General features: G+C 47.3%; 1 protein-coding gene across 3 annotated transcripts; it reads right to left on the bottom strand.

The window, feature by feature from the left end:
- Nucleotides 1-1,314: 1,314 nt before the first annotated feature.
- On the bottom strand, nucleotides 1,315-11,936 carry ANKRD54 (ankyrin repeat domain 54). Of its 3 annotated transcripts, none has more exons than XM_036891512.2 (8): nucleotides 11,449-11,935; nucleotides 9,944-9,991; nucleotides 5,894-5,992; nucleotides 3,952-4,023; nucleotides 3,400-3,447; nucleotides 3,200-3,324; nucleotides 2,911-3,018; nucleotides 1,315-2,468 (listed from the first exon to the last, which is right to left on the bottom strand). In XM_036891512.2, exons 1-8 carry the CDS (start codon nucleotides 11,771-11,773, stop codon nucleotides 2,394-2,396), a joined length of 900 nt encoding a protein of 299 aa, XP_036747407.1. In that variant the 5' UTR covers nucleotides 11,774-11,935; the 3' UTR covers nucleotides 1,315-2,393. The 3 variants fall into 3 exon arrangements, with proteins under 3 accessions (XP_036747407.1, XP_036747408.1, XP_057342366.1); XM_036891513.2 differs by having other exon boundaries at nucleotides 5,894-5,987; nucleotides 11,449-11,655; XM_057486383.1 differs by lacking the exon at nucleotides 3,400-3,447 and having other exon boundaries at nucleotides 11,449-11,936.
- Between the last annotated feature and the right edge of the window lie 1,133 nt (nucleotides 11,937-13,069).

Raw genomic sequence — 13,069 nt, 5'->3', positions numbered from 1 at the left:
GCAAAAGGGCCAGAGCGGGTGGTGTGCCACAGGACAGAGGACACTGCAGAGATGCCCCCAGCTTTCCAGGTGGGGAATGGCTTGGTCCAGACCAAGAACTTGTTACGAGTTAAGCCGGTGAGTCTCTCTCTGTATCAGGCTGTCCTGGAAACGGGTGCAGTCACCTCGGCATTTTCACCACATCCCAGCACGCCCCAACCCCTCGGCTCTGCCAACATACAGCAGCCTGCCTCAGGGGATAACGAGTCTGGGAAGTGCCCAGGCAGTCCCCAGGATGCCCCTCACCTATCTGTGGCAAGAGTTCTTAACCTTTTCTGAGTGTGAACTCTGCTGAGAATGGAAGCTATAGACCCTGGTATCAGAATCACACATGCACACTCTCCACACAAAATCTTGTATCGTTTTGGGGGTTCATTCCTCTTTAAGGGCCCGTTAACCCCTTAGACCTGAAATTGAGAAACTTGCCTCACTTCTCTTGAGGGTGAGTGGCCCTGGAGCGTGGTGGGGAGAGGCTCACAGAAGCAGGTCCCATGAAGTTGCCCACTGAGTTTGAAGTCCATTCCCTCCTACCCTGGTGTCTCCTCTACTCCGGACTTCTCCCTGCCTAGGCCCCGCCATGGGGCCATGGGCCAAGAGGGGCTTGTGTCCAGGCACAGGCCCCAGCAGAGCCCCTGGAGGAAGGCAGGCTCAAGCATGCCCCCTAGGCTTGAGTGGGCAGGCTCACTTGGAAACAGTTGCTAACAGGAGGGACGGGAGACTCACTCCCGCACATGGCCAGCCGGCCCCACCTCACTGACAGCAGCAGCAGCTAAGCTCCAGGGAAACGCTTTGCTGCTCCTCTGCCCCTCACTCTCCAGGCCTGGGGCTTCCACACTTTCCCCTCCTCAACCCGGACGGCCTGGTGGGGCCTTCAGCTTTCCCTCTCACAGGGTCCTGGAGTTCAGATCTGTCAAGCTTGGATTTGGAGGACAAGCTCCCTTCCTCTGAAAAGCAGCCAGGATTCCAGTTTGATGAGAGGGAAAGTGGGGCATAGCCAGGATGGACATGGACTATGGCCTGAAAAAAAGTCCGTCTTTACGCTGTAGTCGAATGCCACTTTGGAGAGGTTGAGACCAGGCCATGCTTTCCCTTCTGTCCTCCCTCTCGGGGCCACCCCCTGCCATGCGGGGGTGCTGCCTTTTGTGTGTCCAAGGCCCACAGAGGAAATGTCTGCTGCTGTGGGGGCAGGAGTGGGTGCCTCCTTTACATGAGTTTTGGGCCTTCATTAGCACCTCAGTTTCTTCTTGCTTCTGCAACAGATTACCAAAAACTTAGTGACTTAAAACAACACACATTTATTCCTTTACAGTTCTGGTGGTCAGAATTCTAAAGTCAGTCTCACTGGGCTAAAGTCAAGGTGTCAGTAGGGCTGGTTTCTTCTGGAGGTCCTAAGAATCCATTTCCTTGCCCTTTCTAGCTTCCGGAAGCTGCCTGCATTCCTTGGCTTGTGACCCCTTTCCCACATTACTCCAACTTCTGGTTTCTGTCACCATATTTCTACTTCCTCTCTTATCTCCTGCTTCCTTCTTATAAGGATCCCTGTGATCGCATCAGGCCCACCTGGATAATTCAGGCTAATTGCCTTGTCTAAAGATCCTTAGTTATATCTGTGAAGTCCCTTCTGCTGTATAAGGTGATGTGCACAGGTTCCTGGGATTAGAACACAGACATCTTGGGGGGCTACTACTCAGCCAACCACACTAGGCTGCAGAACTGAATGCTTTGTCTGCCCGGCATTTCAAAGATTGGGAAAAAAAGGATTGGGGCTTTTCTGCTGTAGGTTTGGCAGGGTCCTTCCTAATCTTGTACATCTGAGGTTTAGTCTTCCTCCCCTTCCAGCCAGCAACTCAGAGCAATGCTTCTTGAAAATCAGGTGGTAAGTCCAAATCTAAGTGCTGGTGAGAGGTGCAGGGCCAGCCAAGCCACACCCTGGGCCAGAGAGCGCTGCCCTAAGGCCACAGCCTATGGGCTGCAAGCAGCCCATGGCCAGGAAGGGGCACTGCAAAGGGTGTGGGGCCCACTGAGGGCACCAGGGAGGACATGGGACAAGTGAGGCCTGCTAGGACAGCATGTGTCGGCAAGAGCTGAGGTGTGGCTGAATTGCTGGGGAAGCCAGAGGACACAGCTGGGGGCTGGGGGTCTGAGCCCAGAGAGATGACAGAGACTGTGGCTGGCTGTGGCTCTGAGATCAGTGAGAGAGCATCTCTGCCCCACAGCATCTTGGGGCACGGGCAAGGGCCTCACCAGGCAAGTGTAGCTCCAAAGTCACAGGCATTGGGCTTTTTCTTCACAATGAGAGCAGTGGGGGCAGAGGTGGGGCGGTGGCAGGGTGGGAAGGCAGGGAGCCTCTCTTGCTACCTCTTCTCCATGTTCTGCATCTGCAGGCTGAGGGAAGTGAAGCTGGCCAGGAGGTCGGTCACTTCATCCACCTGTTGGACAAAGTTATAGGCCTGTTGGGGTTGATTAATGACTGTGCATTGAGTCCCCTATACAGAATGTTATTGTTGTTAACAACCATTTGATCAATAAATATGAGAGATGCCCTCTCAAAAACAAAAAAATACAAGCAAAAAAAAAAAAAAAGTTATAGGCCTGTTATAGGGTCCCGGGACAGGCACAGGGGCCTGGGCCCCCAGGCATACACGGAGGGCAGAGATTGTCTCTCCTCCCAGAGCATGTGATGGCTTCACGCTATGGAACAGCTGTTCAAGGGTTAATCCTTGACACCAGGTGGTCTCAGCCTGCCCCAGAGAGAAGGGCCATGAGTGGCTTCAAAGGAAGTGAACAGAGGCTCTGAGGTGGGCTGCCGCCGACAGAGGGGCCCTGAGGCTCCTGCCAGGCCCTGGGTCTGGACCCCTGGCTGCTGCTCACCTGCTCTTTGGTGCTCGTCATCTGGAGGCGGGTGCAGAGGTCGTCCAGCCGTTCCCGCTGCTCATGCCGCCCCAGGCGCTCCAGGTACTCCCTCAGCATTTGGATGATCTGAAATGGGAGGGTGGCTGAGCTGCGGGGGCGCCAGGTAGGAGGCACAGAGAGGCCTGATGCTGCTGTCGAGGAGCAGGTGCCAACTGCGGTCAGTGTGAAGCAACCCAGCTCCGGACTTGGAGCAGCACGTGTCCATTGCTTGCTTGGTGCCATGGGCTCGGCTTAAGAAGGCACTCACCTGCTTCACCTCCAGGCGCACAGCCTCCAGGCACTGAGAGTGGCCTTCCTGTAAGATGTTCAGCTTTGACTTAGCAAGGTGCAGGGGGGTGCGGCCAGCGCGGTCCAGGGCATCTACACGGGCCCCTGTGGGAGCAGGCAGAAGTGAGAGTGCTGGGGGTGAGGGCAAGAGAGGAGGGCGAAGGGGAAGGGACCACATACCTCCTCGTAGCAGTGTGGTGATGACAGGGACATGGTTGGTGCAGGCCGCTGAGAAAGAAGAACAGGGACTTGAGAGTCTAGGACCACCAGGGCTTGGCCTGTGTCCACTGGAGGGAGCAGGACTGCATCTCTGAGTGTGCTTGCGCCAGGTCATGCCCCCTGAGAAGGCATCACTAAGGCAGCAAGTGGGGGGACACAGCAATCAAGTCCAACTGCTTCCCTGTACAGCTGGGGACACTGAGGCTGAGAGGAACCTGCCACATCATGAGCCATGGTGTGAGTCAGCCACAGGGTAGGAACCACGTCTTCATATCCCCTAGCAGTGCTGCTGCTGAGGCAGTTCAGGCTGCCGAAGGAGCTCTGCTCAGGGTACAGCCAACTAGTGATTGAGGGGGAGGTACATGGTACTGACTGGGGGAGTATGCCGTGGGGCTCGGGCTCTCCCCACACGTAGGACATCCTGCTGGGTGCCTGCAGGACCCCGGGCTCTCCATCAAAGGAGCCTGCCTGTGCTGCAGAGAAGGGCATCTTGGCAGCTTTTCAGGCCCTTACCCAGGTGCAGTGGCGTGTTCCCCAGCCCATCTCGCTGGTTGGGATCAGCCCCATGGTCCAGGAGCAGCTGCACTGGAAACAGGAAAACCCAAGAGCAGCTGTCGGAGGCTTGTAAGGACTGGGCCCTAGCCCCTACCCCTGCCCTACCTAGAGAGGCTCCAGGTGTGGACACTGAAAGCAAACTCAGCGCCCTACGTGGTTTCATCCCTTCACTCACTGGCTTGCTCACGCACTTGCGCGCTCACTCACTCACTCACTCACTCACTCGACTCATGTGCAGGACTCTGACGGCCAGGAACTGAGGATTCCAGGAGGGCCTCCTGGCCTGTGCAGGTTGCAGGACTGACACTTTAAGGGTTAAAGAAAGTGCTTCCGACGGCAGTGACTGTTCGTGAAGGCTCTCAACGGCATTTGCTGCTCCTTCCACAGCCAAACGCCTTAGTGGGAATTAGGCTAATAGATGAAGCTGAGCACCCCCTCGAGAGCCTCTAGGCCACCTTAAGGGGCAACTATGATATCATCAGGGCTCCTCAATTACCCAGACAGATGTGCAGGCAGACCGATAATGCGGAGGCCAAGCTGAGCCTCATGCCATATACAGAAACTAATTCAAGAGGGACCATAGATGTGACCTAAATGTGAAAGCTAAAACTGTCAGGCTTGTAGAAGAAACCAAGAGTAAAAGGTCATAAAAATACTAACCATAAACAAAAGGTTGATAAATTGCATTATTAAGAAATTGTGTTCATCAAAAGACACTATTCAGAGAACTAAAGGCAACAGAAAAGGTGTATCATTTGTATATTTGATAAATGATTTATATCTAAAATATATAAAGAATTTCTACAAAGCAGTAAGAAAAAGGCAACTTATTTTTAAAAATGGACAAAAGACTTGAACAGATACTTCACTAAAGAGGATATAAAAATGGCTAATAAATACATGAAGGCGTTCTTAATATTACTATCATGTTAAATACATGTTAAACCACTTTGATACCACTATACCAGAATGGCTAAAATTAAAGAGATGATCTTTAAAATTAAAGAGTTAGCAAGGTGTGGAAAAATGTGGAATCCTCTACGTTTGTTGGTGGGACGGTATAACAGTATAGATACCTTGGGAATAAGTTTGGTAGTACATACTAAAGCTAAATATATGTGTATCCACTCCCAGGTTTATATCTAACATAGATAAGTACCTATAACCACCAAGTTACATTTACAAGAATGTTTATAGCAGCTTTATATTCACTGTATTTTTCCAAACCTGGAAATACACACACATCCTTCAATAGTAGAATGGGTGAGCTGTGGTATATCACACAAGGAAATACTATCCAGCAACAGGAAAGAACAAATTATTGATACATATAACATTCAGGGATGAATCCCAAGGATATATATTTGTTAGTGAAAGAAGTCAAAATACAAGAGTATGTACTCTATGCTCCCATTTATGTCAAATTCAAAACTAGGCAAACGAATCTATGGTGAACAAGGCCCAAATGAGGGTAAGGACCGAAGCAGCCTAAGGCAGGCAGGCTGCTAGGGTGCTGAAAATACTCTGTATCTTGCTCCATGTTGTTACACCAGCGTATACAGAAAGTTTACTGTTCAGAAGCTATACCATAACCAAAGAAGATTCCTTAAAAACAAAAAGCGTGGGGAGGACTGCCCTGCAGCTACCCTTGGCACTGAGCAAATGCTGCCTGAATGTCTTGAAGGCCTGGCCTGACCCCAGTCAGTCATTTTCTTTGTCCAGGCCCACCCCATGTCCAGTCCAGCAGCCCACAGGCTTAGAGAGTAAAGGGGGAGGATACCACCTTGCCGGGCCTCCCTTACATCCAGCATCCCTGGTTGTGCAGACAGATCTTCCCCCGGGGCCTCTGGAGAGGTGCTACTCGCCCAGCCCCCCTCCCTCCTCCCTCTCCAGGACTCACCAATCTGGTCATTGCCATTGCAGGAGGCAAAGTGTAGAGCTGTGCGCCCCTTATCATCAGCTGCACAGGGATCCGCGCCGTCTTCCAGCAGCTGCTGCACTGACACCACCAAGACAGGGAGGCAGGGGACAGAGCGGCAGTGTTAGCTAAGCTGCAGTCCCCGGGGGATGAAAAGGGATGCTCAGGGGCTCTTCCAGGCAAGGCATCGATAATGTGTGGGCGAGCTCCTGGCTGCCGGCCCCACAGGGACTGCCAGGCCAAGGCATTTGCTCCCCGAGGGCACACCTGAGGGCCGCAGATTCTGAGTGCTCCAACTACGTGTCTGGAGATAGAACATCATACAAGGATCTTGGCCCTCAGAGTCAGGAATTCTAGAGTCACAGAAATCCCAGTATAGACTTTGGCCCCATCCTGCCACCTGAGTTTGGATACACATTCCAGCTGGACAAAGCTGCCCAAGCTGTTGGCTGACACTTACTTTGCTCCCAGGATGCAGCCCTTTCGAGTAGGCAGGGCACTGATTCTGCTGCCACATGACTAAGTCCTAGGCTAAGCCCAGCAAGAATTTGAAAGAAGTACCTTGCCAACAGCTTGGGGCAGTGGAAGAGCTGGGCCAAGAGTAGGAAAGCCTAGACTTGGGCCCCGATTCACCAGCAAATGGGAGTAATCTCTGCCCTACCAATTTCCAGAGCAGCTGTGGTGAGAACAATGGATAGGAAATTTCTTTTTTGAAAAGTATGGAGCCATTATAAAATGTGAAGCATTATGCATTACATGTACATTGTCAAACTGAAATGTAGAAATTGCTGCCAAACATCGTTTTAAAGCAAAGGAACATTTTAGTCTCTGGGACTTGAGTCCCTCTAGACAAAGCCCAGATATCTCCTCCTACAGGAGTCTTTCCCTTCTTCTTAAGCTGAGTTAGCCACTCCCTCTCCTACATCTCTCATCCTGCTATATATCAACACGTTATGTTCATCCTGCTATATATCAACACATTATGTTCATAAGAGTGTATATCAATTATACCTTAATAAAAATAAAAAATATACACGTATTAACACATTATGCTATTTTAAGGTAATTGCGACTGTACACTGAGCACCAGCCAGGAGTCAGGCACCTGAAAGCTAAGCCCCCTGACCACCCAGCAAGGTATCATATCCATTTTACAGACCAGGGGACCCCAATCCAGAGAGATCATGTTAAGTGCCCAGGCTACATTCCCCCTGTAACAGGACACAAAGCTAGAATATAAACCCAGGTTTCTGTGGCTCTAGAACTTATATCTCTCCAACGAAACATATAATCTTCAGTTTTTTAGGGGGTTTTATTTTGCTAATGCTATCACTTTGTATATTTCTTCTGCAACTATAGTGTAGTTTTTTTGTTTGCCTTAGTGCCTTGGACCAACGTATTATTTGTCCTGTTTGATGAATGTTGCTGACTGACTGAATAAATGAATGAAGGTGGAAGGAAAGGTTTATGAGACTGGAGGAGAAATGGAGCTTCAGGTCATCACAGTGTTTATCAGTACATTCACCAAAAGATAGCCAGTATTGAAGAAATAAAACAAAGCTAAAATAGTTCTATTTTGTGGTCTGTGCAGTTATAGTCTTTTTGGGAAGCACATTAACAGTATCTATCAGAAGCCATCAAAGTATGCTTACCCTTTGATGTAATTTCCCATACTTGGGAAATTATCTTGAAAATGAAAAACCGATGTCCAAATAAATATATGACTGACTAAATAACTCTTCCTTTGAAGTGTGCACCATTAGAAATTGTGTTTATAATTGGGCAATGGAATTCTAAGGTGACTTTTGCTTTTTACTTTATAAGCTTTAAAAAAATCTTACAGCCATGTGTTCATTCCATTCTATAAATAGGAAAAAAAATGACATCTCCATTTGGAAAAAAATAATAATAATGGTTACAAAAACTATGAGCAATGTTTATGATACACAAAAAATGATGCAAGCTGATAGACAGTGACTATGAAGGGGCATGTGGGGGGGACTTGGGGAAGGGGGGAGCCTAGTAATCATAATGTTCTTCATGTAATTGTAGATTAATGATACCAAAAAAAAAAAAATTATGCAAGCTACAAAGTTGTGAAAATAGCAGTTTGCAAGCCCATGAAGAAAATTCCTCTGTATAGGAAAAAGGACTATTAGAATATTCACCAAATTATTAACAGATTTGCTGATATTATGGATATTTTTCTTGTATATTTCTCTACTTTTCAAAACATTTAAAATGCACATATTATTTTCATATTTTAAATATTTTAAATGATTATAAATTCATAGAAGAGTTATTTAACAATAGCAGGGTATAAACTTTTTGTCCACTATTATTGCTAAACTATACAAAAAAATCCAACAACATGCAGAGAAAGAAAACACAATGTTTACCATAAAAGGAAAGAAGAGGCTAATCGTGCAGTTTCAACAACTATCCTGCAACAGCTGGGTAAAAAGAGCCGCTTAGATTTGAAGATGGGTGTGTTAGAGACTCTGAATGGAAAATCACAGCATTTCTATCAAAATAATAAAACTACCATGTGAACACCTGTTTCAAGATGAACTGGACTTTTGGTGGAAGGGAAGTATAATTACAATATTCTCTGGCCACACACTGGAGATTTTAAAAAGAGAACCCTTATCATTTTTCTTTGAAGCTATCTAGGTTGCTGCTCAAATACTCTGAAATATTAAAGTTCATAGAAAAGAGACCACAGTGGAGTTGAAAGCTCTTCAGTTTCCAGGCCTGCTCACTATGATATGCCAGGAATAAGGAAACCATTTCAAGGCCCATGGTGTCGTACCAGCTCCCTGAGGTAAATGACATTCTCTCCATGCCTGCTATAAATATGCTCTCCTATCCCATGGCCCTCAATCTATGTTTATGTTTTATCTGTCGACCACAGTGTCCCACCAACAAAACAGAATGATGTCTGCTTGAGGCAGGCAGAATAATGGCCCAAAGATGTCTAAAGCCCCAGAATTTATGGTTATGAGACTCTGCAGGTGTGATTAAAGTTAGGGACCTTGAGCATAAGATTATCCTGGATCATTCATGCCCAATCTAATTGCATGAGTCCTCAAAATCAGAGAACCCTTCCCTTCTGCAAGAATGAGAGACAGCATAGGAGGATTCAGCCCACTACTACTGACTTTGAAGACAGAGTGAGAAGACTGCAAGCCAAGGACAGTGGTGGCCCCTAGAAGCTGGGAAAGGCAGAGTAACAGATTTTTCCCTGGAGCCTCCAGAAAGATATATGGCCCTGTTGACACCTTGATTTCAGCCTGGTAATATCTGTATTGAACTTCTGGCCTACAGAATTATATGATAATAAGTTTGTGTCATTTTACATCACTGTGTTTGTGAAAATTTGTTACTGCAGCCAAAGAAAACTAATATACCACTTTTCTCTGATTTACGGAAATAATTAAGTCAGTGGATAAAATTAATTTTTTTTCCTATAACTTGTCCTTGCACTTTTGATGCTACTACTGCCCTGTCAGCTGGTGAAGGCTGGAGAGCAACAACACAAGACCAGAATGGTGTCTTGTAGGAGCCCCTCCCATGCCTTTCAGATGGTCTGTCAACTAAACAAGTTTGAGAACCACTGACCCAACTACCACAAAGCCTCAGGGGGCAGTTGAAGGTGGTGGCTCTGTTCAGATGGTAGGTCTCCTAGCTTAAAGCTGACTGTTCATTCCCATTAACCAGAAGTTCCACAAGGCTCCTACTCTGCTGCTGGATATGAGATACAGAAGCAGACATGGTTGTCACCATCAGGGAGCCCACAGGGTGATAAATGCTATGACAGCAGGAGGTTCAGGGTGACAAGGAAGCATGGGAAGAATAAGCATCTGGGCCAGACTCAGTTTCTGCAGGCTGACTGCGGTCATACAGCACAGTGAGCCTGTGCTGAGGCTGAGCAGACAGGCGGAACTCAAGCACTGCCATCCTGGCAACTGGGTACCTGGGTTTTTTCTCCCCCAACCAGCCCATGGAGCTGGACCAGCTTTGCACACTCACCTGTTTCCACATCGTTGGCATTGGCCGAGTCCCTCAGCCTCTTCAGAGCTGGGAAGAGAGTAAGAGAGTCAGTTGAAAAAAACCCCAGTCACAATAAATCAGAAAGTGGATGGCTCCCTAGTTAGCCCACCATCCATCAGCCACAGTAACATCTAAAGGGAAAGAAAGGTGTCAGGCTACGAGACACAGTACCCTGAGAACACGGAGTAACTTGAAATGTCACACAGCTAGTGCAAAAGCCACATCCTGTAGCAAATCCTCCAAGGCCTTTAGAGCTGATGCTGGCTCTGCCACTTGTAGCAACTTGTAGCAACTGGCAAGTTACTTAGTAACCCTCCTGGGCCTCACATCTAATATGTGTAAAATAAAGTTGAGTTCTGTCCTGACAGCCCTGAGTTGTTGCAAAGACAAAGTGAGACTTTTACATGGAAGCTCTTTGAATAGGTTACACATATAATCTTATACCCTTCTTCAAAATGGGCCATTCCCAAATGACTTACTAAATTTGGTAATTCCTAAGCAGAAACGTTTTTCTCCTGGTGACACTACCTATAGGTTAGAAGCTAATAGACAGCAATGCCTTTGTCATCAGAGTAATGGTCAAAAAACTGCAACTCAAATACATAACCATTCCTTATATAGCATTTTTTGGTTTACACAGCACTTTCAAATTCTCATTTAGTCTTTATAACACCGCTAAGATATGGGTGTTATCACAACAGTCCTGGAAGGAACCCTAAAAGTCTTCATTCTTAAATCTTGTAGGGTGTTGGTTTCCATGTCATTCACAAAATGTCAAGGACAATAAGGTAGATACGCCAGAGCAGGTTTGGGTCTTGCAGACCTGGATTCTACTATCAGTACAACCACTTTCTAGCTATGTGACTCGAAGCAAGGCAATTTCTGAGCCCCCGTTTCCTCTTCTGTAAAACGGCAACAATACTTGGATCTCAGTGAGTTATTTTAAGTATTAAGAGCGATCACCTATCACTCAACAGCATTTGGCACACAACTAAAGCAGAATAATAGCTATACATTACATAACTCTGGCAATATCCCTGCTATGCACTATTGTAGTCATTTTACAGATGAGAAAACTAAGGCTAAACTGTTCTATAGTTTGCCTAAGGCTTAAATGACGTAGAGGAGGCCAATCCAGCTCTGTGTATTTAAACAAGTAGGTATGACTTGGCTACAGGCTCGGGGCTCCCCTCAGTGGTATCTTCCAGTACCCCATTTTATTATCTACTAGTAAACACCGGAGCCATTTAGTTTCTCTTCAGGCATTACCAAGTGTAAAACGCCTCGGGTGACTGGCTCTAAGCAGGAAGGCTATTTTTTCACATTCAGGGTTCTTAGCAGCTATAATACTTAAGATTCCCGAGGAGACTCGGGGTCAGTCCGGGCCCTTAGCTCAGACGTCCGAGGACCCCATCCTGAGCGCGGGGGGCAGGTCAGGGACGCTGTTCTCAGGAAGGCAGCCCGCTTTCCGGTGCCCTGCTCACCATGCACCTCCTTGCCGGTGGGCCCAAGCCGGCGATGGGGCCTGGCGGCGCGCCTCAGCCGGCCGGCCGGAATCTTGCAACGCAGCTCATCGCGGGGTTCCGCGTCCTGCTGCCACAGGACATGGAGGTAGCGCAGCGGGGACTGGGCCTCGCCAGACGCCCGGCCCGGGAGGCCCGCGCCGCCGCCCAGCGCAGACCCGAAGTCGGCGAAGGAGAAGAGACCTTCGGGGCCTGTCAGCGGCTCCGGTGCCACCGCGCATTCGCCATCGGAGCTCGAGCGGCCGGAACGCGGCTCGTCTTCTGCGCCCCCGGCGGCAGCTGCCATGGCAACAGCTCCGCGCGGGCCTGGACTCCGTAGCCTTGTTCCCCAAACGATCAGCGATCCGCTTCCCTTAGTTCTAAATCTTGGTCGGCTGGCAAACTGGCTGGCCCGGCCTGAAACCACGGCAACCGACGGGAGGCGGGCCCGTCGCGAGTTGGTGCTCTCCGAACCAATGAAAACCCTCCTAGCTTGAAACCGCCCCTTGCAGCTAACGGGCATAGCTCGAGCAATAGAATTGGTTTCCGGCATCAGGATTGACGGACATAAAAACCAATCACAAATGTAGAAGTGCACACGCTTACGCCGTACGCCTCTGCGGGAGCTAATAAAACAACTGAATTTAAGGACACTTTTTTTTTCTCGTTTTTCCCCGTTGGATCATGGGAAATATAACGGGCAGATGCTTTAGCCAATCACGTTAAGATGATCTGCAGCCAATCACAAAGTGAAGAAGCCAAAATATAGGGACAGAGAAATAGATACACGAAATTTTAAATCAAGGCACGTAAGAAAAAAAAGAATTTAGCGCATAATGTACGTAGAAAAATGAGAATATGTTAAAATTTGGAACTGTCGCCACGAACTGAGGAGTACTAGCTTCTAAATGCGACAGATCCCTTGAGTCTGTGTTCTTTTGGTAACCCTGGCGTTGATCACTGATTGACAACGAATTGAGGACTATAGGCAGTTGCCATTTACGTCATACTTGTGCCATTGTTTTTCTTACGTAGAATTGACAGGTAATTATTATTTCTTGTCTTTATCAGATGTGAAATAATTAAATAATGTGGAAGGAAATTAGTATCTGAAAATATGACATAGGGTGACAATGTGACTTTTTAATATCATGCTAGAGAATTTCTAATAAACCCACAAAGGGAACATATGACTCTCTCGAGAAATTGAACTTAGACTAATAATTAGTTAGGACTCAGTGATGTTTTACAGCTCTGTAAAATTAGAAGTTAACTTGTAGGAAACTGATAAGGTGCAATATTTTTTGTATGTCCAATGGGGAAGATAACCCAAAAGGTTAGTTATATGACCCTGTAGGGCCTGAAACAGGTTTTGATCTAACTTAGCAATAATATTTCAGCATTCCTTTGCTCATTAACTATTCTCAAATTCTTTTCACACCAACTCTGTCATACTGTTGGTTCCTTTATGATTAAATAAGCTCACTATTTGTATAAGAATTATATTTTTAATCTCTTAAGGGTATTAATCTTTTGTCATCATGAAGTTCAAAACATTTTTGGTTAACTGTTATTTTTACTTATAATTTTAAAATAAAATTTA

Source organism: Manis pentadactyla, chromosome 10 (genome assembly GCF_030020395.1).
Source record: "Manis pentadactyla isolate mManPen7 chromosome 10, mManPen7.hap1, whole genome shotgun sequence".
Taxonomy (NCBI): Eukaryota; Metazoa; Chordata; class Mammalia; order Pholidota; family Manidae; genus Manis; species Manis pentadactyla.
This window is presented reverse-complemented; position numbering and strand designations above follow the sequence as displayed.

Excerpts from the sequence above, each read along its gene's own strand:
- ANKRD54 (XM_036891512.2), bottom strand. The coding sequence starts at position 11,773 with ATGGCAGCTGCCGCCGGGGGCGCAGAAGACGAGCCGCGTTCCGGCCGC. Across the intron at positions 3,019-3,199 it reads TGCGCCTGGAGGTGAAGCAG|ATCATCCAAATGCTGAGGGA; the intron begins GTGAGTGCCTTC and ends CTCCCATTTCAG. Across the intron at positions 2,469-2,910 it reads TGACGAGCACCAAAGAGCAG|GTGGATGAAGTGACCGACCT; the intron begins GTGAGCAGCAGC and ends TTTGTCCAACAG.